Below are 26,421 nucleotides of genomic sequence, written 5' to 3'. Positions count from 1 at the left end.
TTCGTCCTGCAGAGGGAAACCAAGGGGAAAAGGGAGGTTAACTCAGTTGCCCAAGGTCAGTGGCTAAACAAGATTATAACCCGCCCTAACCTGTCCTCCATTTCTATAAACACTTCTCACAGTGCTGTTGTCTTCCTTTAAAAATCAACATTGTCAACGCAGCTTGATAATTTCTGTGTTGAAATTCCATTGACACAGACTAGTTTAAAATTGTCAAAATTTACCCAACAAGAATTTTTAACTGCTAATAGTTCATGGATAAAAGTTGCTAAAATAAAGAGATTATTGTAGAGGAAAAAAAAAACAGAAGCGAAGATCTGGATTTAGAACCAACTCTGCCACTATGAAACTGAAAAAATCTCTACATCTCTGTGTCATCTGTAAAAACGAGATTATGCTAAATAATATTTAAAACATCTTACCATTTGAAATAACATGATTAAGTACCTACTAAAACAACACAAAATATAAATGCTCCAACATCCAATGCTGCCAAGACCATGGTAAAACTGGTATGTATACATTCATTCACTGCTAGTGAAACACACAGCTACAGTGCCCTTGGAAAGCAAGAGGCCGACATGCAGCAAAACCATAAAGAATTTCGTATCCTTTGACTTAGCAACTTAAGTATAGTATTTTTCCCTAAGAAATAAATCAAGAGGAACAAAACAACATACACAAACAAAAATGCACATTTCAGTGCTAGCTACCAGAGGAAAAATTGATATCAGTTTAAATGGTCATTTTTAGAGAGATGTCTTATTAAAGAAAAGCATAGCCAACCATACGAATGCCATGCTGCTATTAAAAAGAATAAGTATGAAAACTATGTAAAAACATTTTAAGTCTTACCAATAAATACTGTTAAATGAAAACAGCCAAAAGTCAAAGAGCAGACATGTACTCAGATGTCAACCATATAAAACGTGAATAGATGAGCAAAGTCACATGAAAAATCAAAATAATTATGTTATTAGTTAAGTTTATTGCTTATAATTCTAAAATATCATATTTCTGTTAACACATACATCTTATCATTTAATCAAAAATTTAAAAAATTTTCCAACCCTGCTTTAGTTTGATGGAAAACAAAATTGTAAAGTTTTTGCCTAAATCTCCCAAGTTATTTTTGTTGGCTGACATATTATCGACGATGCTATGCTCCCAGAGTGATGTCTGCTCTTTACTACCTAATTCTTTTGTCTTTAGAGATTCTAAAATCTCAGAACATTTGCACTTCTTTCCCTCCGCTAAGAGGAACCAGGATCCAACATTTTGCAGTAATTCTGACCTGTGGGTGCCTCCATAATACCCAGAATATTGCTATTATCCTTTTTACAGGACACAGGGCAATTTCATATCTTAAGTTTTTACTTTACAGTAATACATCTCATGTTTTCAGGGGTCTTTTCACTTAGGAAATCTGCTCCCAAGCAGCACTGTGCTATAGGAACTTCGTGTCATATAAGGACTTTTATATCCCCCTTCATTTCTTAGAAATGTTCTCTTACTAGTAGGTCATTTGTATATCTTTGCTTATAATATCAGGGAAAGATTGCAGAGCCAATGAATTAAAAATATGATTCTAGGTCTCCTGTGTGCCAATGAATGCCCTCATTAAAGCAGAATGAGTGAGATGAGATCGGTTTCAAAGCTTTCCATCCCTTTGCCCCAGAGCCGCCAAGGCCAGGCACTGAAAGGATGCACAGTAAAATTAAATATCTAAAAATTCATCTTTAATTAACAGAATTGGATTAAAGCTAGACACCACCGCATATCATACCAGAAATGGCTGAGCTGGCTTCCAAGTGCTCTAATTCAATTAGGACGCAGTGAGTGACATTCGGACGGGAAAGGTTAATTGGGGCCGCCAGAACGCAATCATTCCTTACCTAACCAGTCATTAAACTTCTTAACCTCTGAGGGCAGTCCCAGCTCGGTGAAATCGCCTGTGTGGAGAAGGATGTCCCCATAAGGCATCTGGATACCATCTGTTCTGGAGTGTGTGTCTGAGATGCAGACAAACCGCGTGTGGCCCGCTGGTTTTGGAGTGTCATATGGGATGGGGTCGACCCTAAAGTAGACATAACAGATCCCATAACAGTTAAACATATTAGAACCCTTGAAATTGTCATCGCACATACATATTTATTATTATTCATGAATGCACCCAGACAAACTGATGCAAAGGCAGAAGGGCCCATTGTAATTAAGGACACTTCTGGGTGTAAAGGCGACAGCATCACCCATCTACAAACCCACTGGGCAAATTCAAAAAGACTTACTTACCTGGTAGGAAAATTAAAAGGAAAGAATATCTTACGTATAGATTTGAAATAACCCAGGAAACCGATAGAGTGATTAATGGTGAAGTTTAGGGATATTGAACCTCAACTGGGAAAGCAAAATTATGCTATTTCTCTCTCATCATGCTCCAATTGATCCCACTACTCATTAGGAAACGGATAACTAATTTATTCCTTCTTAAACATGCATAACTTAAGCAATGAACTAATTTACGGAGAGCAGTCTGCACATGCTCTGCCAACTGAGATGTGGAGAGATAGCACTTATATTTAATTTCCTTTCCACAACCATTCAACACCTGTATCTTCTCGTTTTTGCTATGCACAAATCAAACTGTAGGGAGGGAAGGTGATGCCAAAATAACAGGGCTTTAAAAAATTTAAAAAAAAAAAAAAAAAAAACCCAGACACTGGATGTTAAAAGAACTTTGTCAAACTCGTTTTTACTGCGATGAATTATCTGCAGTCCCAGTTACACCTGAGGTTACTAGGAATGCTCAGCTGTCTTGGGCAAAGATTCTACTCAGTACAAATACTAAGCCTTTTAATGAGATGTATATATCTACATATGCATTAATATATGTATAGTTTTAGAGACCTAAGCACTGTGAAATTACACCAGGGCATAAGAATCAGAAGGCAAAATGATCAACCCAAAGCAAAGAAAATGAAACAGAACATTCTCATTTAATTGAGTGTAACAAAGTGTACTAAATAAACTTGGTAAAGGAATGCAAATCTGACTCTTCAAGCATACAGTTTTAATTATTTAAGGGGTTTGTCGCAGAGTTAAGGATGCTTTAACCATATTAACTCTACACTGACAGCTTCCTTAATTTCTCTGTAGGAATGTACACTTACTTTTGGATTATGGGTGAAAAGAAGCAGTTATAAATGCAAAGAGAAGGTCACAAGAGAAGCAAATATGCAGTGCAGAGATTCAAGTGTGAAACATTAAATAAGGAACAATATTTCATATGCCAGCCCCAACCCTTGATAGTTAACATGCAGCAGAGAACACACTGAAAGCTCCACACAAGACTCCCTAAACATATTGCCTCTACAGGCTTTGCTTAATTTGTTTTCTCTTTTCCTTTATTTATTTATTTTTTTAAAGAAACAATCTGTTTTAACAATGACAATTTCAGTGAGGGAAATAGAACAGACCAGCGTGCAACCTAGATAGTCTCACATTTCTTCAATGACTAAACTTTTTATTTCCTCTTATCTTTGTCAGAGAAGAAAGAAAGTAAGAGGAGCAAGAAGAAGGAAGGGCAGAAAGGAGGAGAGGAGGCAGGAAGGAACTGTGAACTGATTATCACAGTGGGGCTAATTGGAAGCCCAAAAAGAAAGTTTAACTTCTGCAAAAAATTAATGGATTTTTCCTGTTAGAAAGGTTAGAAATTAATATGCTATTACCACATAGAAAATTCACGAATCCACTGTGATCTCATTAGTAACCTGGAAACCCTTCTCATTATAGCTGATGTTGCTTTTTTAGATGTAAAAATGTTTGATGTCTTCCTTTCCATCACTGAGACTTAGTTACACTCAGCCTCGGTGCTTACAATCTTGGCAACATTTCCTGTCTTCCAAAAGTAGTTTTCCCAGAGAACGAATGACTGTTCCCTGCTGGGGCTGACTGTGTCACTCTCTAAAAGTGGTAAGTAATATTCTTATCCCAATAGTTAAATGCTCACTAGAATGGGACTGTTTGCATTTATACTTAATGCACCAACATTTGAATGAAAATTTAATAAATCAGTCACTGTATCCCTAAATATATGAATAAATGTAATATCTACCTACTCTAGTGTTTGTTTTCTAGCTTTCATCATAATACTAACATATAGACACAGACCCATTTCTTCTTTTCTGTAATTCAGCTAAGCTACAGACCCAGCTACTGCATCAAAATCCTCTGGGAGGCCATCTCCGCTTATCAGAGAGACATCATTGTCATTATTTTGAATTAGACTGAAAGTAGCACAGATGTAAACCTCCTGTTGTAAATAGGTCCCTGTTCTACGAATCTACCCACTTTAGAGTAGCCAATCATCACATGGTACATAATTGGTTCCCCATCTTGCCTCCATACTGGGCAATAAATTTTCTGACATTATGGGGAACACTAGGCAATTTCTGAATCGCTTCAACTTCTTTCTCCACCTCCCACCTCCTTCAGAGAAACATTTAAACATCAAAGGCCAAGGAACAGTAGAGTAGAGGGGACAGTAAAAAGGGGAAAAGTGTTTCTTCTCAGCTTTGAGCTGAAACAGTGTTTCTTCTCAGTTGTGAGTCCAAAGTAGACAGCAAGGTAAGCAAAGAAGGCTCGCACATCTACACCACCACCATGATGCCATCAAAGAGAAACAATTTGCAGACATTAGGGAGAATGCACAGAAGACTGATTCAAGGCAGGGATGGGGGAAGTGAGACGTATAAAGATGCAGACTTTATATAGCTATCCTGACCCAGAGGCACTGAGAATCTTTGTTATCCATAGGACCAAGTACAAAGTAAGAGATGGTTTCAGGAGACAAGGCAGTGCAACACGCCAAAGCCACTCTGCTAGGTGGTACGACAAATATCACCTGGAGCTCATAGGAAGAAGACATGTCCACCCACAGGCATTCAGAGTTGAAAATAAGACCTCTAGCAGAGTGGGCAAATTCCAGTGGAGATAATTAAAACTGAGACCACCCTCAGGAAGCTACTCCTCCCAAATTGGGGATTTGATAACACCTCAAAAAGTTAAGACAGCCAAACATTTTCACTATAAAAGTACATCTGAGGGAGACCCTGACTGCTATTGGAAGATCCTATCTGTTCACGTTGTGTGAAGGCCCTCACACTTTATTTTCATCCTTAGCTTACAACTTTACCACTTAGTGTTTATGCTGCTGAGTTCTCAAATGACCTAATATTTCCCCTAAGGCATCATGTCAAATATCCTAGCAAGCGAGTATCTTACCAAGGCAATCTAAACCCCAGAGCCAGATTCAAATATTAGAGTGATATTTGCACATATGTTTGAGTACACCTGGGGGACAACAAGGTGACATGGGAAGATGAGTAAAAAACACAGCAGCATAAATCCCAGAGCAGGACAAAATCTTATGGGGCATGTGGTTCAATGTTTTACATGACGCCTGAATCTCCTCTATCCCTTCCCTCTAGATGACATAATGTTTTGTGTTTGTTTTGTTGGTTGTGTGTTTGTTGTTTGTTTGTTTTGAGACAGGATCTCGCTGTATCACCTAGGCTGGAGTGCAGTGGTGCAATCATAGCCTACTGCAGCCTCCACCTCCCAGGCTCAAGCCATCCTCCCACTACAGTTTCCAGAGTAGCTGCGATTATGGGCATAGGCAACCATACCCAGCTTATTTTTCTTGTTATTGGTAGTAGTACAGATGAGGTCTTGTTATATTTCCTGGGCTAGTCTTGAACTCCTGGGTTCAAGTAATCTTCCCACCTCAGCCTCCCAAAGTGCGGAGATTACAGGCACGAGCCACCCCACCTGGCCTCAATTTTCATTCTGAGGTTTCCAGAGAAGGAGAGCTCTGTCCTCCCCCTGTGCAATCCAACCTAGTTTTTGATAGCTTTACTTGTTAGAAAGTTTCTGTTTCAGATTCTATACCTCTGAGAAAGCTGAGCATGGTCCAAAGACCTTGGCCTGGAACCTGAAGACTGAGTAACAATTTTAGCTCAGTCATTGGCTTTGGGCAACTTCCTTGATTTCTTTAAGCTTCACTTTTTTCATCTGTAAAATGGGAATAATAATGCCTAATTTTCTATGTTGCTATGAGGATACAAACTATCAAGTACAGCATTTGACACACAACAAATGCTCCAAAAATAGAGTAGCAGAATAGCGTAAGGGTGAAAGACGTTTGGCTGCAGAGCTAGACTGCCTGGCTCTGAAATCCACTCCACAACTTATTAACATACAACACCAAGCAAATGGCTCAACCCTTGTGCCTTGATTCCCTCATCAGTAAAACGGATATAAATATAGTACATATCTCCTAAGACTGTTACGAGAATAAAAAACGATAATGTACTCAAAGCATTTAGAATGTGTCTGACATGAAGTAGATACCCAATAAATGTTAGTTTTTTTTTTTTTTTTTACTAGTAACTAATAGTATTTTTACTGCTATTAGTAGTAGTATCATTTAACTTCCCTGATCCCCATCTCTTTTTCTGTTGTAGGGAGATAATAACATCTACCACTCAGGGACTTTGTGAGAATTAAAAGAAATCACATACACAACATCCAGCATATACTGGGAGTAGAATCTATGGTCTTTAACATATTTGTTTCCTGCCTGTCCCTCCTTCTTAATCCTAGTTCTGCACTCTGAAATAACAAGAAAATAAGAACCCAATCCCTTTTCCACTGGACAGTTCTTCAACTATTTGCAAACAATCTATTATAATCCCCTGAAATCATCTCCACTCTAGTTGAGTAGCTACAGTTTCTTCCATTTTTCCTGATGTCTAATGTCCTCAGAATTTAGGTGATTTCCTCCCAGATACAATTTCATTGGGGAGAATCCCTCCCTTTGTAGTGTCAGAATTCATGGTCTGTGTGAATTCATGGACCAATGAGCTGTTCATCAAAGACAGATGCTAGTCCAGGCCATGGGGAGGTGGCAGTGCTGAACAAACTGGCAGATTTTTCTAGAGGAGGCCTGAGCTATCATCTTAAACCATTTTCCAATTAACTCTCCAAGTTTTGTGCCAAGCCTCAAATCTTGTTCTTGAAGCTTGATCATCAAATGCTTACATATCTCACTGCATATTCAAACAAATAAACCATTCTTGTTTGTTCAGTCTTGACGTATTAGGGTTTTTTTACACACAAAAAAGTATGATAATATTATGGTTTCCATTCTGATTCCTCTTCCGGGCATATTTGTTATTTTTTTCCAATAACAAATGAATACAGTATTGCAAACCTCATTGGTAGATCTTCAGAAAAGCTGTCATGTGGTTTGCTGTGAGATGGATTTCTTCTTTAGATCATGTGTGCAGTATAACCTGTGTGTATACAATCAACCTATAATTCAGTGAGAGAATAGAACTGTGTCCTTAACAAAGCATTTTAAAGGGATTTAAACAGGTTTAGTAACCCCCATTCCACTTTAAAACCCTGATGCTGTGCTTATTGATTCCATTGACTTCTTTTTTTTTTTTTTTTTTTCGAGATGGAGTCTTGCTCTATTGCCCAAACTCAAGTACAGTGGCATAATCTCACCTCACTGCAATCTCCGCCTCCCGGGTTCAAGCAAGTCTCCTGCCTCAGCCTCTCAAGTAACTAGGACTACAGGCATGTGCCACCACGCCTGGCTAATTTTGGTATTTTTATAGAGACAAAGTTTCACCCATGTTGGCCAGGGTGGTCTCAAACTCCTGACCTCAGGGGATCCACCTGCCTTGGCCTCCCAAAGTGTTAGGATTACAGGCGTGAGCCACAGTGCCCAGCCCACTGACTTTATCTCTAAAATGTTTCCAATGTGATATCAAGGCTTTCCTTTTTACCCAGAAAATTTAGATAGCATGAATGCTAAACTTATATTTGTGACGTTCTATCATCCGACCTGGACATACTATTTGATAAAGACAGGTAAAACCTGCCAGTACAACAATGAACAAATAAATAACAGGTTTAAGTTACCAGAATTACAGAATTTTTACATTTAAAGGACCTTAGAGATGATCTGATCCTGTGTTCCACTTCTTTGAGGATCATCTTCATAGTCTTTGCCTTATTCACTTGTACTAGTCCTTAATTTTTGTTAAGTGCCTAATAATTTTTACACAAATATTTTTTAGTTTTGCCCTGAAAAACAGCATTTTTGAAGACATCAATCAGATACGATGGTTTTACTTTTCTACTACACATTAAAATAAACACAAGCCAGGTGTGGTAGCTCACGTCTGTAATCCCAGCAGTTTGGGAGGCTGACATGGGTGGATTGCTTGAGCTCAGGAGTTCGAGGTCAGCCTGGGCAACATGGAGAGACCCCATCTCTACCAAAAATACAAAAAAAAAAAAAAAAATTAGCCAGGCATGGTGGTACATGCCTGTAGTTCCAGCTACTTGGTAAGAGGATTGCTTGAGCCCAGGAGGTCAAGGCTGCGCGAGCTGAGATTGTGCCACTGCACTCCAGCCTGGGTAACAGAGCAAGACCACCTTAAAAAATAAAAATAAAAATAAAATAAAATAAACATATAAGTATTCAATTTTTGTTTAAGGTGTGTCTTCTCTAAAATGTCTTGTTTATTAATACTAATGATACATAGTCCATGCTTTGATAAACACTGATCTGGTTTAAATTGACTCATTTTACCCTTAAGAATCTGAGCCATAAGCAGAACTCAGATTTTCTAACTTTCAATTCGCTTATCTTTCCACCCACTTAATTTTGCAAGCTACAATATACCTGCACTTGGAGAATAAAAATAATTTTAAAAATGACAAACTACTGGCAAATCAATCACCTAACTCTGGCAAATGTTAATATCTAGAGAGACTGTCCAAAATTATTGGAACTAGTTGTCAAAAATATCCAAGTTTCAGTGCTCTCTATCCAGTATCCAGTCATGGATAATTTACATGGAAGTGAAGTAACGAATTCTCCTAAACTAAATAAGTCTCCTAAGTTTACCAAAACAAAACAAACAAACAAACAAAAGTCTCCTAAATGAAAAAAAAAAAAAAAAAAAGGATATTACAGGGAGTGAACAATACAGAAGTCTGATTTTTAAAATACTGATAAAGATATAAAGGTTCCTCATTCTCAAGGATCTCACGTCACATGTACATATGGATTTTGCTTCCACATACAGGTCTCTTCAGAATGACTACTTCAGTAGACTGATGAGTCTCATTAGAAAGAGCCCTGGCTGTGGAATCCAGTGGCTTTTGTGCTCTTACTACGTATATCATCAATAAACTGTGTGACCCTGGGCAAGTCACTTCCCCTCTTCTAGCCTCTGTCCCTCGAGTGTGAAAAGAGGGGCAAGACCAAATGACCCCAAAGTTCCATGATTAGCCACACAGTTTATACACCACTACTTACTGATGAAAGACCAGAAACAATTCAGGTTCTGAAGTCACTTCAAGCATGTTCCTTCTCTTTGCAATTTTATTTTATGCTTTCCCAGACAATGCAAAGATAAATGTCATCCAGATCTATCCACATATAATCAGAATTAGCAAGACTTCACATAAAGAGAAGTGAAATTGCAATTTATGACTATAGACTGAGCTTCTAGGTGTATCTATTCCAAAAGAGAACAAAGAAGCCAGAATTCCAGTTATAACAACAAAACAAAAATGACAGGATATGTGATTGAACTAAGGCATTCCATAAACGGCATTGTTCTTATTTTTTGTTTTTTGTTTTTTTAACTATGAGCTGGTAAAATTATCTTAGTTTAGCCGTCATGTCCCAGAACAGTAATGGTGCTGAAACACAGTAAGCAGAACAGAACCAGATGTATAAATATATTCACATTTGTACCACAGGCACTGCTTTCCTTTAACTGCTGAACTGCTGTATCAACACTGTTCTATCACCAACTAATTATAGCTAACAAAGCCCACTGCACGGAGTGTGTCTCCTCTATTTTTTCCTCTTACAAAAGTACAGTGCCGACATTCAATGAATGTTAAGTGGTAACAATTTAATTCTTTGAGCACTGCATGCAATATGAATTCATGGTCCTTCTCCTAGTGCCATCTGAGGTGTTTTTATGTCCATCAGGCTAACTACTGTGTCAGCCACTGAAACCTCTCAGATGACATATCGCTGGGTCATAAATATCCCACTGGAGATGTATTGTCCAGGGTTAAACGTTTCCCTCCCTTCTAACATGGCAATCACGTTAATCAGCTTAAAATTCTGGGTAATGGCCTTGCATTTGAGAAAAAAAGGCATGTGATACTGTACTGAGTGCCCATTATTCCACACAGTATGTTGATCTGGCAGTAGATCAATAACTATGTCTTAAGCACCTACCTGTGTACCAGGTACTCTTAAGTATAAGGAAGACAAAGAAGCAATAAAGATGATTCCCTCAAGGATTCTGCCAATTTACTGTTCAACAAATGCTTATGAACATGCCTGGCAAGTGCTCTGTCATCTAGTCATTTCACAAGCATTTATTGAGCACCTTTTATGGGCCACAAACTGTACTAGTTTGCTGGAGAGACAGCTACCAGCAAGTCTGAGATGGTCCATGTGATATATAAATAGGTGATTTATGAAATAATGTGCTAAGTGTTATAATTAAGAATGTTTGAGGTGCTATGGAGTAAAGGAAAAAATATCCAGCACTGCCTATGGGCTAGGAAGAAGGACAGGTAACACTGCAGTGGGCACAGAACACAAGATAGTATGTCGATTTCAAATGCATGAGACAAAGGATTGGTACTATTAGGAGCTCAGAAAAAAAGAGGCATGAGAGTGGCCTGAAGCTGGGACCTCAGGTGGAATTAAAATAAGCACAAGACTTGGAAACTCAGGAAGAAGGGCATCTAGAGAACTACTAAGAGTGGTGTGAAAGCACTTAGCATGTTCAGGGACTTGTGAATAAACAAGCATGGCAGAAGCAAAGTCACTATGACAGTGAGCAGCAGAAGACTTGAAAGGCCAACAGGATTAGGGTCTGAACCTCAGGGAACCAGACTATGGGGCTTGAACCTGGAGGGCATGGAAAACATCTTTCTCCCTCTACCCAGTAAGAGGAACAGAGGGCCACAGGGAAAGCTGAATTTTAGGAAAAGTGGGGTTGCTCCCTACAGGATGGGAGGTGGGGGGATTCTTGAGGAAAGGTTGGTTTGTAATTTATTGCTAAGAATCTAGGCATATTGTGATAAAACCAAATCCATTTGAGAAGAAAATACAAAGGAGAGAATGTGAAGGAAAGGCAAGAGAAAATTGTTGGTTATCGTAAACAGAAACCATCATGATAATCACATAAATGCCTACTGTAAGGAAGAACTGGGGAAGTAGTCAAAAATGAACTACAACATCCTACACCGAGTCTCCCGTAGCTCTATCTTATAGCCAGCTATACCACTGATCAGGACACTAACATCATTTTTTGGCTGAATAGAGTAATAGTGATGATGATGATGATGATGATGATGAGTAATGGCAGCAGTTTTCATTTAGAAGGCAGGCACTGTGCAGGGCACTTTACATGGATCATTTTCATTTGGCCCTTATGGCGACAGGCTCTTCTTCCCATTTGACACACAAAGACTGTGAGACTCAGATTAATCAATTATGGTAAAGGTACAGGAATAGGAGGTGACTCTGCCCCAGTGTGACTGCTCAATGTCTGCTTTACTCCAGCTTCTGCAATCTCTTCTTACACAAAACAGCACACAGAGATCTAAGAGCAGATTCTGTTCTAAAATGGGACACATAGTTTTAGGCATGACTGTTTTTTTTTTTTTTTTTTAAGACAGATTCTCGCTCTTGTCACCCAGGCTAGAGTGCAGTGGTACGATCTCGGCTCACTGCAACCTCCACCTCCCAGGTTCAAGCTATTCTTTTGCCTCAGCCTCCCGAGTAGCTGGGATTACAGGCGTCTGCCACCACGCCATGTTGGCCAGGCTGGTCTTGAACTCCTGACCTCTAGTGATCCGCCTGCCTTGGCCTCCCAAAGTGCTGGGATTACAGGCATGAGTCACCGGGCCTGGTCACAACTGACTCTTAAAAAGTAAGTTTATCAATTCAACCCAAAGTTCGGAAAAAACAATAGTGACATGCTTAAAACTATTATTTTAAAATCATAGTTGTAAAATCAATCATTACAACATCATGAACAAAATGTGGATTATTTCCAAACACTGCCCAGCCTCAAACATGTCTTCACCTAGCTCACTCCAGGAGAAAGAACATTAAGAGCCATCAGACACAGGAACTTGTTTTTTTAAAGCTGTAGGGAAGAGAGTTGGGAGTGGCGTTTACCAGGAGCATTAACTGACCCTAACTGACTCTACAAGATTTCTTTTGTATTAAAATTCAGCCCAAATTGAGAACAAATTCTGTCTTTCCTTCCTTTCCAACTCATCAAAGCCCAGTTTCCCAAAGCTTAAGGTCCCACAAGTAGTTGTTAATGGGCTTCATTGTTTAGTTAATTGTGCTTATCCGAAGTGCAGGTAACTTCATATTTGCATGGCTAATGGACCTTCTTTAAAGTGTGTGGCCATTTTAGTTGGCTTTTAATGATCTGTATTGTTTTTTGCCAATTTTGAGTTGAATTGACAACTTACTTTCTAAGAATCATCAATGCCTAAGATAAAAAGACCATTTTTTACTACATAGGGGACATCATTTACATGAGTTTGAAGACGAATGCTTATTTGTAAGACAACATGATGTCAATAGTCAACCCCGTTTCAAAATTAATCCAGTACAATAATTATTAGACTTCATATTTGTTTCTCTGGAGGTGGTTTTGTAACAATAAAGAACTATTTTACCCTACCTCTTTATCCCTTGCAGAAATGGTTGGTTCATTTTTTAGCCACAAAAATCACATAGTTCCCTCTCAACCAAATGAAAAACTACTTTCTTCCCTCTCTGGAAATGCATACTTACTACCTTGGCAGAGTATTTCATAGTTTTCTCATGATTTTCACAGGGTTGGTGTTTGGGTGAAGGAAAAGGGACAAGATGGAGGAAGGTGAACAAGATGGAGCAGTCCCTGTTGTTTCCGGGTTCTTCTTCACAGATTTTCCCGCGCCCGGGGACGAACCAAATCAACTGAGCATGCGCAGAATGACGTCAAGCCGAGGACACCAAAATTCAAGAAGCCACTCCTACACACACGCCCCGAACTCCTCCCCTTCCAGCTCCCAGGCATAAAAGTCTGCCCCTGGCCGGAGCCGGGGTGACTTCTTCGGCCCCCGCATTTGTGGACCGGAGAACATCACCCCAGAGCGCCGGCGCGACTTCCCTGGCCCCCCACACCTGAGGACCAGAGAACTTCGCCTGAGAGTGTGTGCATATTTGCAATAAAAAACTGCCACTTTCTTACGTACTTTGGCCTCATGTTTAATTACTTAGCTCTCCTAAATTAAGTTACATTAAATTAAATTAAATCAAAACAGTTGGCATATCCAAGTTGTAGACGTGATGGGCTGACTAGCCCAAGATTGCCCAGTTATTATGTGGTTGAGAGGGGAATCAAATCTAGGTCTGACTGCAATTCCAGTGTTAAGTAATTTCAAACACTAACCAAGAGAACTACCATCTACTGTGTTGTGCTACAACTGGAGTGACATGTCTAGAACTCTTTCAACAGGAAAAAGTTTGTTCACTCCTGATTTAGTCACTCAACAAACATTTAGTAAGCAACAACTACAGGTAGAACTGATAGCGGCTTTATTACTACTAACAATCAACCCTAATATGTAGCAGTATTTACTATGTGCCAGGGGATTTTTCTAAATTATTACCTTTAATCTTCTCAAAATTTCTGTGTGATGTTTGTGTATGGGTATGTGTTGTGATTTTCTGAATTCTCAAAACTTCACTTAAGGTCAAACATTAAGCTTGGAAGTTAGAATTTGGATTCTGGCCTATCTAAACCATGAGCCTATGTTCTTTGTATTGTATAACTTTGTAACTTACAGATAACGAAAAGCAATGCAAATAATTTTTGTCTACAGATGCAAATAAATTATGTCCAGTGGAGGTTCAATCGACTTCCCCTCCACTTTTGATCCATTTGCAATTAATTTCAGCATTTTTTAAATTCCATGTAAATTAATGGTTCTACAAATTTGTTACAACTTTCTTGGTTCCCTCATTCATTAACAACTTAAGTAAATTTTCTGACAAGCATTTGTATATCTGTATATAAGTCAATTTTTTAAAAATTATTCTTTTGCAGAGGTTACCAAGATGCCATTTTTACTATCTTGAACCTCACGTTTTTATTTGGGAGGGCATACATACCAAACTATAATCAATGTGACCACAAATTATATATACCTATGTACAAACTGGGGAGGAAGAGTGAGAAAGAATAAAGGGATTAAGAGGTCACTTCAACAAACAGTGAGGTCACTTACAGAATTCACAAGACCTGGCTTTGGAACATGGCTCTCCCACTGCCTATGTGTGAGACTCTGGACAAGTTACTAAACCTCTCAAAGCCTCATTTACCTCATCTATAAACTAGGGATAATAATAGTATTTGCCTCATAAGATTGACTAACTATCAACACAAAAATTAAGTAACTATCTTTTTTTTTCTTAAGTGACGGGGTCTCTCTCTCTCCCAGCCTGGAGTGTAAAGGTGTGATCCTAGCTCACCACAGCCTTGAACTCCTGGGTTCCAGGGATTCTCCCACCTCAGTCTCCCAAGTAGCTGGGACGACAGGCATGTGCCACTACACCCGGCTTATTTTTATTTTCTTATTTTTTGTACAGACAGGGACTTGCTATGTTGCCCAGGCTGGTCTCCAATTCTTGGCCTCAAGTGGTTCTCCCACCTTAGTCTCTCAAAGCACTGGGATTACAGGTGTTAGTCACCATGCCCAGCTTAAGTAACTATTGCTTGTAAAGGGCCCAGTGCATATCAAATGTTCAGTAAGTGTTAGCCATCATTATTGAGATTCTTCTATGAGAAATATTGATGAAAGAAATTAGTTCTATTTAAAAATGGGTAGATCTTCACAAAAGAAGGTGCATTTTACCTGGGACTTGAAAGGTTAGGTCACCAAGCAAAGAACTGGAGTAATGTCATTTGACATAAAAGAAACATAAATTAAAGAAAGAGTCATGAAAGGGTCAACAAAGGTGAGTCATAGTGCCAAATTTACAAAGAAGGTAATTCCCAGGGGGACACTGCATTTGTCAGGTGACCTGAATTTTTCTAAATTTGTTAAAGCTTGTACCTCTCTACTTCACAGTTGTATAAAGATTACTAAAGCCAAATAGGAATACATTATCCAGGTACCAATTTACATAAAAACCTAGACACCAAATTATCATGACTACAGTTGTGACCACTCACCAAGTCAAATACCCTTCAGGAATAAGTGGTTATTTTATTCTAAACTTTATAAGCAACAAAAAAATATGGGTTCAAAGTGCAAACCACATTTTAGACAGATCGAACTTTATACAACATACTTTAACAGCTTGCATTCAATGTGCACACATATGCATCCCTCTACACACATGAAAATAACACACAAAGCCAATTACATCCTTGCTCTTATCCTGGACATAACTGCTTTCTTTCTGTACCTGGTTATATGTCATTTCTACATTTCATTGGTCTTGTTATGGTTCACATTAAAATTTCCCCTGCTCTATTTCCAGTCAATTGCTTTCTTGGATACTTTGGACAGGAGAATAAACTTCAGAGAATTCTCAGTTCTGTGTCAACATTTGCTAAAAGTTTACTCAAAACTCTTAATGCACCATGTTTGCATAATCCCATCTGTTTGCTCCTTTTTATTCCTTCATACACTCAAGTGAATGCTAAACCGTAAAAGGCCCACTATCTATACATACGAGTTCTACAAAGTTGCCTACTGTAGAGACTTGCAAGTCTCCTATAACTCAGGAACATCAACTGTCTCTGTTAGAGCAATGATGGATAAGATAGAAAAGATTTAACTTTGAATTTTGGGCAGGAAGATTACTTCCTCAAAAAGCCTTCTCCTAAAAACAAAAACAAAAACCTTACAGGTACTCCCTGTGCCGTACTGTTAGAGCTCATCCCAGCTCTAGCCTCTGGAGGTTCTGCCCTGTGATTGTTTCAAGCTCTCTTCCTTATGAAGAGGTACACACGTGACGGCCGCCATCGATAAAGGCTGAAGTGAGTGTACTTAGCTAAAGGGCACTGCAATAATTTTTCTCTTCCATGTGAGAAAGTTAGCCTTGAAAATTCTCTGGCTCACTGCCTGTTTTTAAATCATCTTTTGGGGAGGGGTGGCCAAGGGGGCATGTTAAGTTCAAATCAGCCCCTCTTCCCACTCCCATATCAATTGCTTTTTAAAAATAATAATAAGATAGTAGCACCTATCAAGCCTTCAGATTTGTTTTCAAGACAGTGCTAATGACTCAGTATTTTAACGGGCAATGCCCCCCCAGTGTCCATTGTAGGGAAGCAGTCCTGGCTGATAGATTAAATTTGATTAGCGCTGGGGCTGTGGCTGTTCCGTGGAGGCAACGTGATTCCTGTAGGAATCTAGGGTGAATGGTGGCCTGAGAAATAGTCAGTGAAAAGATTTATAATCCCCAACAACAAACCAGCTCCTAGTTCCAAAGAAATCATTGTGTCTTTTCCACCCCTGCTGTAGCATGTTATCTATATTAGGAAACACATTGAGTATCTTGAACCCATTTCAATGAGTGCAGCGGGACTAGAATATAATTTTTCTTTGTTTGCCCTGACTCTTAAATGTTTGCTTCCAGAGCCAAGGCCCTTCAGTACTCCCATTATGGCCCTGCAGAGGGGATGTGAGAATAGTCAGGAATTTTGATGGGAGTTTACCAAAGCAAAACTTCGCAGACCACTGGTGGCAATTTAGGAAGCAGATAATTTTTATAAGCACTTGGCCTGAATGGTATGGACAAGTTCACACACACCTTTGATGTTTCCACGGCTTGCACCGCTGAAGAAATGAGCTATTTCCATTCTCCTCTCACTCCAGAGTGAAAGAGTAAAACCTGAGCCAGGCCTGTCTGGGACACTTTACTAACCAGAAAGCATAGCCTGGGGAAAAAATGCAATAAGATCTCCCGCCAGGTCCAGTTCAGACCCCTTCGTGATGAGAGGCCAAACATCAGGAAAATTTGGGAGCAGTAATGCTAGGTTTCTGAGTTAAAGTGTTTTCTCACAAGTGATTGAGTATAATTCACTCAACTTGCTCTATGCAAACCGGACTTGTGTGAGAAAGTTCCAGTTAGGACTTAAACCCAAAGAAAGTTAACCACTTTGCCCCTCTGACCTGCCTGCTATTCCCCTCCATCTTTATCATGTATATTGGTAGAATCCTTCATACTTTTTCAAAAAGTTGACTCATATGTAATTTCCATTCATTCTCATCTTATCGGTAAAAAGGACACTGTTATGATTCCCATTGGGGTCTAAGAACCAGAAGGGTTGAGTGACTAGTTCATGGCCAATGTTAGCAGCAGAACTGGATCCACACTCTATACTTCCTAACTCTCAGTAGTAAAAATAATCACTACCATCAATGAACACTATTCCCGCGCTTAGGCACTGTGCCGAGCACTTTATGAACATTACCTCGATTCCTTGTGAGAACCCTTTAAGGTAGGTATCATTAATCCCAGATGAGAAATACTGGACTTAAGAGGTTACATAATTTCCCCATGATGAGACATGCTACAAATCATGAGGGCTCTGTTATAAGGGGAACATAATTCCTCAGCTTACCCACTATTATAGTGCCTCCCAGTCCAATGCCTTTGTCTACGCAAACTCAATGCTAAATTGAAAAATTACAAGTTTTCTCTTGATTTCAAATACATTCCTTTTAAAATATCTAATAAATTTATGAAATTCTAGTTTGGTCCACTTTGATATTGTCAAAAGGCAAACACTCTGAAAACTGAAAAGTGCTGTCTTTTGTCAGGTGTTTTTACTGATCCAAGTATTATTCGCTTCTATCTCTTATTTCGTTTAAAAGAAAAACAGATGGTCTAATATCAATTCCCGCATGAAATTTTCTAGACTCTCCAGCAAACTTTATGAGCATAGTAAGTTCTAGAAACAAACAGCATGGATTTAAATCCCAAATACACAAACGGACAACCTCTGGAATATGGGCAAGTTGCTCAACCTCATACTTCAGTTTTCTCACGTCTGCGTTAGGGGTAAAAATACTTCACAAGGATATTATAAAGAAGAAGTAATGAGAATGCACTGAGCATTGTATAAATGACCAATAATTACTGGAATTGTTTTCTTGTTATTTCTGCCTCTGCAAAATGTCTCAGGATTGCCCTAATTTCACTAGGTTGAAAAAACCTGAAAACTCTCCTTGATGAAGTGTTCCAAATGCAGGTTTCTCATAAACAGATAATAAAGCATCCTACACCCTAACTGGGGAATAAAATGTCATTTTATACTTCATAAGTCAACTCCATCTCTTAAAATTATTATTCAACCGGTATTACTAAAACTGCCATCTTCTATAGCACCTTAGTACTCCTATCAGATAGGTGTTCTTGAACACAATGTCCTGTGTTAATCTGGTCAAACAGGAGCCATCTGCAAAGCCAGAATGGCAAGGCACAAACAAATTTCCCCAATCCACAAAGGAGAGTTTCCCCAAAATATAAGAAGTTATATTTTTATTGTGAAAATGCTTTTTTTTTACCCTAGTTATATAATATATGCTTACTAAAGTTAGGGATAATTAACTTTAGTAAAATTAAGAATATGTATATAAAAAGCAAAGAAAGATGAACCCATAATTCTGCCTCCCAGAGATAGCTACTAGTAACATTTTGGTATCTTTCCATTTCATCTTTCTGCTATGCATTTTAAAAATATAATTGGAATCATTCTGCATGCAAAATGTTACATTCTGGGTTTTCTTTCTTTCTGTTTTTTTTTTTTTTTTTTTTTTCTCTCCGCTTAGACCATTATAACGTCAGCATTTTCCATGTTACTGCAGACTTTTTATAAACGTTTTCACTGGCTATGGGATATTTCATAGGTTAGTTTTGTCACAATTTTCTTAACCATTTCCCTTTGCTATATCCCCCGAAGGCTTTTAAGCTGTCAAGCCCAGACAAGATTTCTAGACACACAACCCTAAGGATGGGGCCTGCCTGTGGTCATGAACCAGGTCATTTTGGGAACTAGCTACATCACTTTTCACCATAGGTAAGAATCACCGTGAGTCCTCCTCTTCAAATGCCAACAGACCCTGAGTCCAGTGATGTGTAAACCCCAAATGCCAGTAGTTCTGGTCAACAATTACAGCAACTCCTCTAAGATAAATAAAATAATGTTCTCGACAGGCCTGGCCACCCACAGTGAGCACACGGAAGAGCACAAACACCTCCCACCCACCTCTGCAGCCTGTGTTCCAACACAAACCAAGGGTGCAGACGTGAATTCCGTCTTTTCTCCTCTTGCCCTACTCAGTTTATTTCCAAAAATCACTGTTCCATCACCACTTAACACCATTTGCCATGAATTGCACCATAAAACATACTTTTTAAATAATAGATCGTGTTCATTATATTTTCTTTTTTAACAAAGAAGGCAGAAAGGCAAGGATTAGGTAGATAAAACAATGTAGAACTTGCAATAGTCATAGAATGTAACACTGAAATCAGAAATCACAATTACCAAGGCTCTTTTAACACCCACATGCACATGCATGACCTTCATCTTAAAATCCAAGATTCAAAGCTAAGTCTTTGAATTTAAAAATGGTTGTGTGGTCTTACAAAACAACTTCTAAGTTGCATTTGCATTTCAAACAAACAAACAACAAACACGAATTTTTGTTTTAAGCAGTTAAAGTTTAAGCAAAGAGAAAACAGCATTTTTGCACTTCTAGGCACAGTAGCTAGAATTTAGAAAATCTTCATCATTCCTGTTAAAACAAGATTGAGAAACAGGAAAGAAACTGCTTCAAGTTGAAAGTAAGGATGGCTTAATGGAAAACAATGGACTTTGTCAGGATAAGAGCTGGGCCTGAATTCTGATTCAAGGCACATGCAGGAGGGATAAGTAGCCACTTCAAAGGGTTCTTTGAATGTTAAATATGGTACCTACAATGCCAAGTACCATCTCTGGCACAGAGCAAGTATTAAAGTGTAAGGACTGCAGAATTATTGCCAACACGAAGAAAAGCCTATACCGCAAGAAGGAGGAAGCTGTCAGGGAGTCATATTGCACTGATAATTTATGAGTGTAAATAATCATAAGCATAAGGTCAAGGACCTAGAGATTAAGAACCTAGGACTATTGCTTCTTTTTGTTAACTTCATGAAGCAAACCAAGAACTGAGAAGAAAAAGTACACTCTTCCTAGGCTTCTTGGTTTGTCTTGAGGCAGCCTGCCCAACGTAGAGTCCTCGGGTACTTTGTGAATTTCTCAACTGCAGAGACTGGTTCTCCGCCCTCATGTCAGTCCCCTACACAGAACCATGGCAACTTTATGCCCATCACTTAACTCAGTCCAAGGTCAGGCTCCTAAACCCACCCAGACTATAGATGGCACTCAGAAAAATCCTAATCCAGGCTTCACACAGCTCAGGGACAAGTCATTCTGCTTGTCTGCCGCTGCTGTGTTTCACTTCAATTCTAGTAAATGGGCTTCTGCCTCTTTCCTATTGTTAAGCTTTGCTGTCCTACCACAACTCCAGGGACTGCAGTATGTCCTTGTTCCTTGAAGGGTGTCTCCCGTTTTAAAATTTCTGCTCTGAAACTCCAAAATATCTATTACATGTTTGTCACCTGCTCCACATTTTAGAGGCTGTTTTGTTTTGAGATAGAGTCTCACTCTGTCACCCAGGGTAGAGTGTAGTGGCACCATCTTGGCTGCAACCTCCACCTGTCAGGTTCAAGAGATTCTCTTGCCTCAGCCTCCTGAGTAGCTGGGATTACAGGGGCCTGCCACCATGCCCAGCTAATTTTTGCATTTTTAGTAGAGATGGGCTTTCACCATGTTGGCCGGGTGGGTCTTGAACTCCTGACCTCAAATGATCCGCCTACCTTGGCCTCCCAAAGTGCTGGGATTGCAGGCCTGAGTCACCATGTCCAGCCTGCACCACATTCTCTTTGGGTTAGAAGATCTCCATGTGTGTCTGTCTTTAGGCCTGACATCAGTTCTCTAAGTACATTGCTCATTGTGATTTCTTGTCCTCTCCAAACCCACAATTAACACCAGCCCCAATTGCAGATAGTCTCCCAGATTCCACAGCAGTGCTGGTCTAGACTATTCTGCCTTCTCCACCATTTCCCAGATGCCATGGTAAATGACAGCAGAATTACCATCATCTACTTATCTCACCCCACAGGACAAACTATTCTCACTTAACTACAAATTATTTTCCTAATGTTGGACTTTTCTTCTTCCTCCTCATGGAAACTATTTTAGTCCATATCCTCTGAACTGGTCACTCAGCCAGGACTCAGTCCACTTGACAGTCCAGGCACCCCAAACACCACCTCAACACTGTGACTCTCTTGCTATAGTGATATCAAGATACCCCGATTCACAGATTTGTAGCACCAGAAAGCAGTTTTAGAAACTTACTTTATATCTTACAGATAAGAAAATGAGACCCAGATATTAATATCAAAGGGTGAATCAGTGGCAAGGCTGAAACTAGGAATTTCCAGATCTAGAGTACTTCAGGCTACTCTTCACATGGTTCTTAGATGAGTGATACGGTTTGGCTGTGTCCCCAGCCAAATCTCATCTTGAATCGTAGCTCCCATAATCCCAACGTGTGATGGGATGGACCCAGTGGGAGGTAATTAAATCATGGGGGCGGGTTTTTCCCACGCCCTTCTCATGATAGTGAATAAGTCTCACGAGATCTGATGGTTTTATAAAGGGCAAACCCCCTGCACATGCTCTTTCCTGTCACCATGTAAGACATGACTTTGCTCCTTCTTCACCTTCTGCCATGACTGTGAGACCTTCCCAGCCATGTGGAACTGTGAGTCCATTAAACCTCTTTCGCTTGATAAATTACTCAGTCTCAGGTATTTCTTCATAGCAGTATGAAAATGGACCAATACAATGAGTATATCTATGAACCAATGAAAAAAACAAATCCTTTGCACATTCCCCTGAAATCTCAAATTCTTCATTTCAGTCCAGTCTCCACATCTTTTTTTAATACTCCCATACTGACATGTTCTTTTAGGAAATCTCTTTCTTCCATAGGCCAAAGATGCCTCAAAGTAGAGAAAATGTTTTCATTCTTAAATTTTTCCACTCAGTTTTAGATGTTCAGCTGAAAAAGTTAATAGCCTTGAGTGTTCCTTCTGTAATTCCACGACTTACGAGAGTGAGGTTTCCATTTGCCACTCTCTCCTGCATTATCATCAATCCCTGCAGCCTTTCAGTGGAAAGTCAAGGAACTAGTAATACAAAGAATTCTAAGTAACTTCAGCCTAAAAGCTTAGAATGCTTGAAATGTAAGGATCCTTGGAGGCCATCTGCTCTAACCAGTATTAGTCTTATTTTACAGAGTAGGGAATGGAGGCCTACACCATTTGACTCTTAACCCAATATGCTCTTCTCTATGCCATTCCCCAACCTCCAAATAATGAATTCCTCTATATTTGTTTCTGAGTGAAGATGTCATCCTAGGTTATGCTTCTGTACCAGACCTCAATCGGTAGAACTACCCAAAAATATGTTTGTGGGTTTGGATTGCATTTACCTCATGCTTCTTCATGAATGACTTCAGTTCCACATGGTTTTATCATGAACATTGTTTGAAAAGAAAAGAAAATAGTCAAATCCACAAGTCTGTCACTGCCCCCTTGACAGATTAGCATGGCCTATAGATTCAGGCAAAGTTGTGTGTCACTGACAAGCTGTAAAACCCAGGTCATCCTTGGCAGCCTCTTTTAGCCTTGGTTTTCTTATCTGCAAAATGGGAACAACACCACTCACTTCCTAGGGTTATGATATAATGTATTATGACAAATAACACTTGGCTTAGTACACAATAAGCATTCAATAAATGGTAGCCATATTATTTATTATTGTTACTATTATTATCATTTCTGTGGATTTTGCCTTGTCTGCCTTGGCTCTTTTTGACTGGTCTCTTTGTTCTGACTTAAGCTGTTTCACCCTATAGTCCAGAAAATGTAAGAAGAGAGACAAAGGATTCCCCAAAAGCAGTATTGAACCAAGTCAGGGCAATAAGATGAGGAAAAGATCATCAGAATAAAAAAAATCAAAATCATAAGGGGGTTAGTTTTACACTCCAGGTTATCACAAATTTTGTATCAAGACTGATACATCAAGCATTACATTGAGCCATTTTCCCCCATAATGCATTTATGAGACTATCATTTCAATTTGTTAAATAGTCCTAGATTTAGGTAGTTTGTGTGCCTGGCACATAGCAGGAATTCAATGAGTGAATGAATAAAAGAATGACTGTGTCAAACAAGCAAATATATATATATATATGCATATAAAATATATATTTTATAGATATATATCTCAAAACTCTGAAACAGCTGTATTTGCTAGGTCATTTACAACGTTAAAGTAAGTTTTAGAATATTTCTATCTTAACTGGAGATATGAATTAAAACATTTTGTTGGAGAAAATGTGTAATTTCATATAATGCAAAATATAATCATTCAAATATACTTTTGGAAATTTATAGATATTTTCATGTATTCATGACGCTGATAGCTCGAAAGCAGCTATTATGTCAAGGCAAATTATTAGCTCTCACAACTGTGTAATAAACAGAGCTATAATTCATGTTTATTTACAAATATTCTTTCTAGTTATTATGAGATTTAGCACATGTCCATCTATTAGGATTGTTAGTTTCCTTTTGTTTTCTTTTAAGTAAAGGCTACTTGCTAAATAACCAATCAATAAACATCTCTAATCAGCTATCTTGGTGCCGTTAACAACGGAATGTGCAATTATTTCAGTCTCCCATATTCCCATTTATATAGAATGATCTGGATCAACTGCTGGGTCAACCTTCCGACAGTCAGTCCAGTATATCTGAAGAGAAGTGAAAAGTTGCTATAGTAATATGTATATGAGAGCTCTTCATGGCAATGACCATGAGGGATCCAATCAAAGAAACATTTAGCCTGGTAAGTCTGAAGAGCCTCACGGTCAGAGGGAGAAAGTCAAATGTGAGACCTCACTAATGAATTTTATTCCTTGGGCATGTTGAACTGGAACCATAAGGGCCTTGCTAGGAAGATATAAATAAATACGAGTAAAGATAATGTCTGTGGCTGGAAAATATGAAGAACTCTTTCTTTATGTGCCCATGACCTGGCTCCAAGGACAGTCCTCAAAGTGGTTTCACAATTGTTTTCAGCAATATTGGTATTGCAGGAATTGGTCAACCAATAGAATATGCACACACACATACACTTATATATTTTGTATGCATTTTATTATTATTATTTTACCTATTCTGGTAAATTTATCAAAAATAAAAGAAAAGTCTGGCTGAGTAGTTTATAGTCACACTTCAAACCTAATAGTCGTTCTTAAGCTGAAATTCTGGGATCATCCTGTATATCTTTCTCTTTCCTCAAAAGCTGTAAGTTCAGCTATTCCCAGGTAAGAACTGCCTTGCTTATATGTACTTTGTAAAACTTTTTCCCCTTTTTCTTTCTCTTTTTTTTTTTTTTGTTTCCTTGTTGTTGTTGTTGTTTTTGAGATGAGGTCTTGCTCTGTCACCCAGGCTACAGTGCAGTGGACTAATCACAGCTCACTGCAGCCCTTACCTCCCAGACTCAAGCAATCCTCTTACCTCAGCCTCTCAAGTAGCTAGAACTACAAGCACATGCCACCACACCCAGCTATTTTTTTTTTTTTTTATAGAGACAGGGTCTTGCTATGTTGCCCAGGGTAGTCTCAAACGCCTTGGCCTCGCAAAGTGCTGGGATTATAGGCAGGAGTCACCTTGCCCAGCCCTTCCTTCCTTTCTTCCTTCTTCCTTTTCTCCCTCCCTCTTTCCTTCTTTCTTCTTCTTCTTTTTTTTTTTTTTTTTCCTGATTTGAGAATACACTAAAATTTGAAGAGAAAAATTGAAAGCAGAAAAATGCTTTGAGCCACAACCAGTTCTTTTCAAACAGTCCGCAAACCTGGTCCTCCTCATTTGGACAATTACAGCCAAAAGAAGGATCTAGTTTCAAAGTGCAGCTGCTCATTTGAAGTGGGATAAGCATGGTTAATATTTTCAATGAGAAAATGGTGATGAATGGAATAGAAAATAAAGATATCTTTAAAGCTAGACCAAAAAAAAAAGTTGTTTTAACTCCAGAAGGTCATCAATTTGGAAATATTATCCAGAGAATTTTTCAAATCACAGAGAAGAGCTTCCAGGAAATCTTAAATGACTACTAATGAAAAGTATTCCTTAGAGTCCAGTTGAAATAAAAGTCACAATAGTCACATATGTAACTCGATGCCCTGAAACACCCAGCTGCAGCAGAATCTATAGGAGCCCAATGGGATCCCAATGTTCAAAATTATCTTCTTTGTAAACCACACAGCAATAGTAACAAAGGTCTTCACAATTTTTATTAATAAAAATTTATTGTAAATTGCAATCATATTTAAATTCTTATGATTTCATAATATTATTTTGCAAACTAAAACAAACAAAATGATCTTTAAAACCATAGTTAATTGTGATCACACAAGTATTTTGCTTTGTGGAAATTTATTGCATGAACATGCTTAATTTGAATACATTTTAGCTTGTATGATGTGTCAATTGAAAGCTTACTAATTAAAAAGAAACTATACTCAATCTTTTCCTTCCATATGAAATGTTTTTCCCAGATACATTCTTTTAAATAATATGCAAACACAAAATTGCAAATCTCCTTCAAAGTCTTATAGAAAAAATTGTAAGCTATGTTTGAAAGTTATTTTTAAAGCATTTTATTTCTTAAATGTAATTTCAAAAATATATTATTTTTATTCCATGTGAGGCATGTTAAATTTAATACCTCTCCAAATAACCAAAGAGCATTTTGTATCAAGCACCTACACTGTGTTGGTATATCATTATGACTGGCACGCCTTTTCTTTTTGAAAATAGTCTTCATATGTAAGCAAAGGGCATAATGAGCACTATAGCTGCCTGTTGCCTTGTGGAGTTTTATCAATAATGTAGTCAATAAACAGATGTTTTGTGGGTAACCACACTGTGTTATAGGTTATCTAAGACCTCATACCTTTGCTTTGACTTCCACCAGCATTCATGAATTAAGAAAACCTCAGGGTAGAGGGGAGGTGGTATGTGAAATAGAGCATTCTTATTTGTCACCAAAATTACTGACTTTTGAAGTCAGTAATTATTTTTTATTGTGTTTAACTATT

General features: G+C 38.5%; 1 protein-coding gene across 9 annotated transcripts in view; it reads right to left on the bottom strand.

Annotated features, from left to right (window-relative positions):
- The window catches only part of LOC105471482 (metallophosphoesterase domain containing 2), a 204,548-nt gene that overhangs the window by 150,879 nt on the left and 27,248 nt on the right, over nt 1-26,421 (bottom strand). For 7 of the 9 annotated variants that reach the window (XM_011723960.3, XM_011723957.2, XM_011723961.2 and 4 more), the window contains one exon: nt 1,896-2,077. In XM_011723960.3, coding sequence (XP_011722262.1) covers nt 1,896-2,077 — 182 coding nt within the window. Of the gene's footprint in view, nt 1-1,895; nt 2,078-12,937; nt 13,097-26,421 lie in introns of those variants that run through there. The other 2 variants (XM_024789605.2, XM_024789606.2) reach the window with 2 other exon arrangements.

This window comes from Macaca nemestrina, chromosome 12 (genome assembly GCF_043159975.1).
Source record: "Macaca nemestrina isolate mMacNem1 chromosome 12, mMacNem.hap1, whole genome shotgun sequence".
NCBI classification, from domain to species: Eukaryota; Metazoa; Chordata; class Mammalia; order Primates; family Cercopithecidae; genus Macaca; species Macaca nemestrina.
The sequence above is the reverse complement of the archived record's forward strand: the minus strand, read 5'-3'. Positions and strand labels throughout refer to the sequence as shown.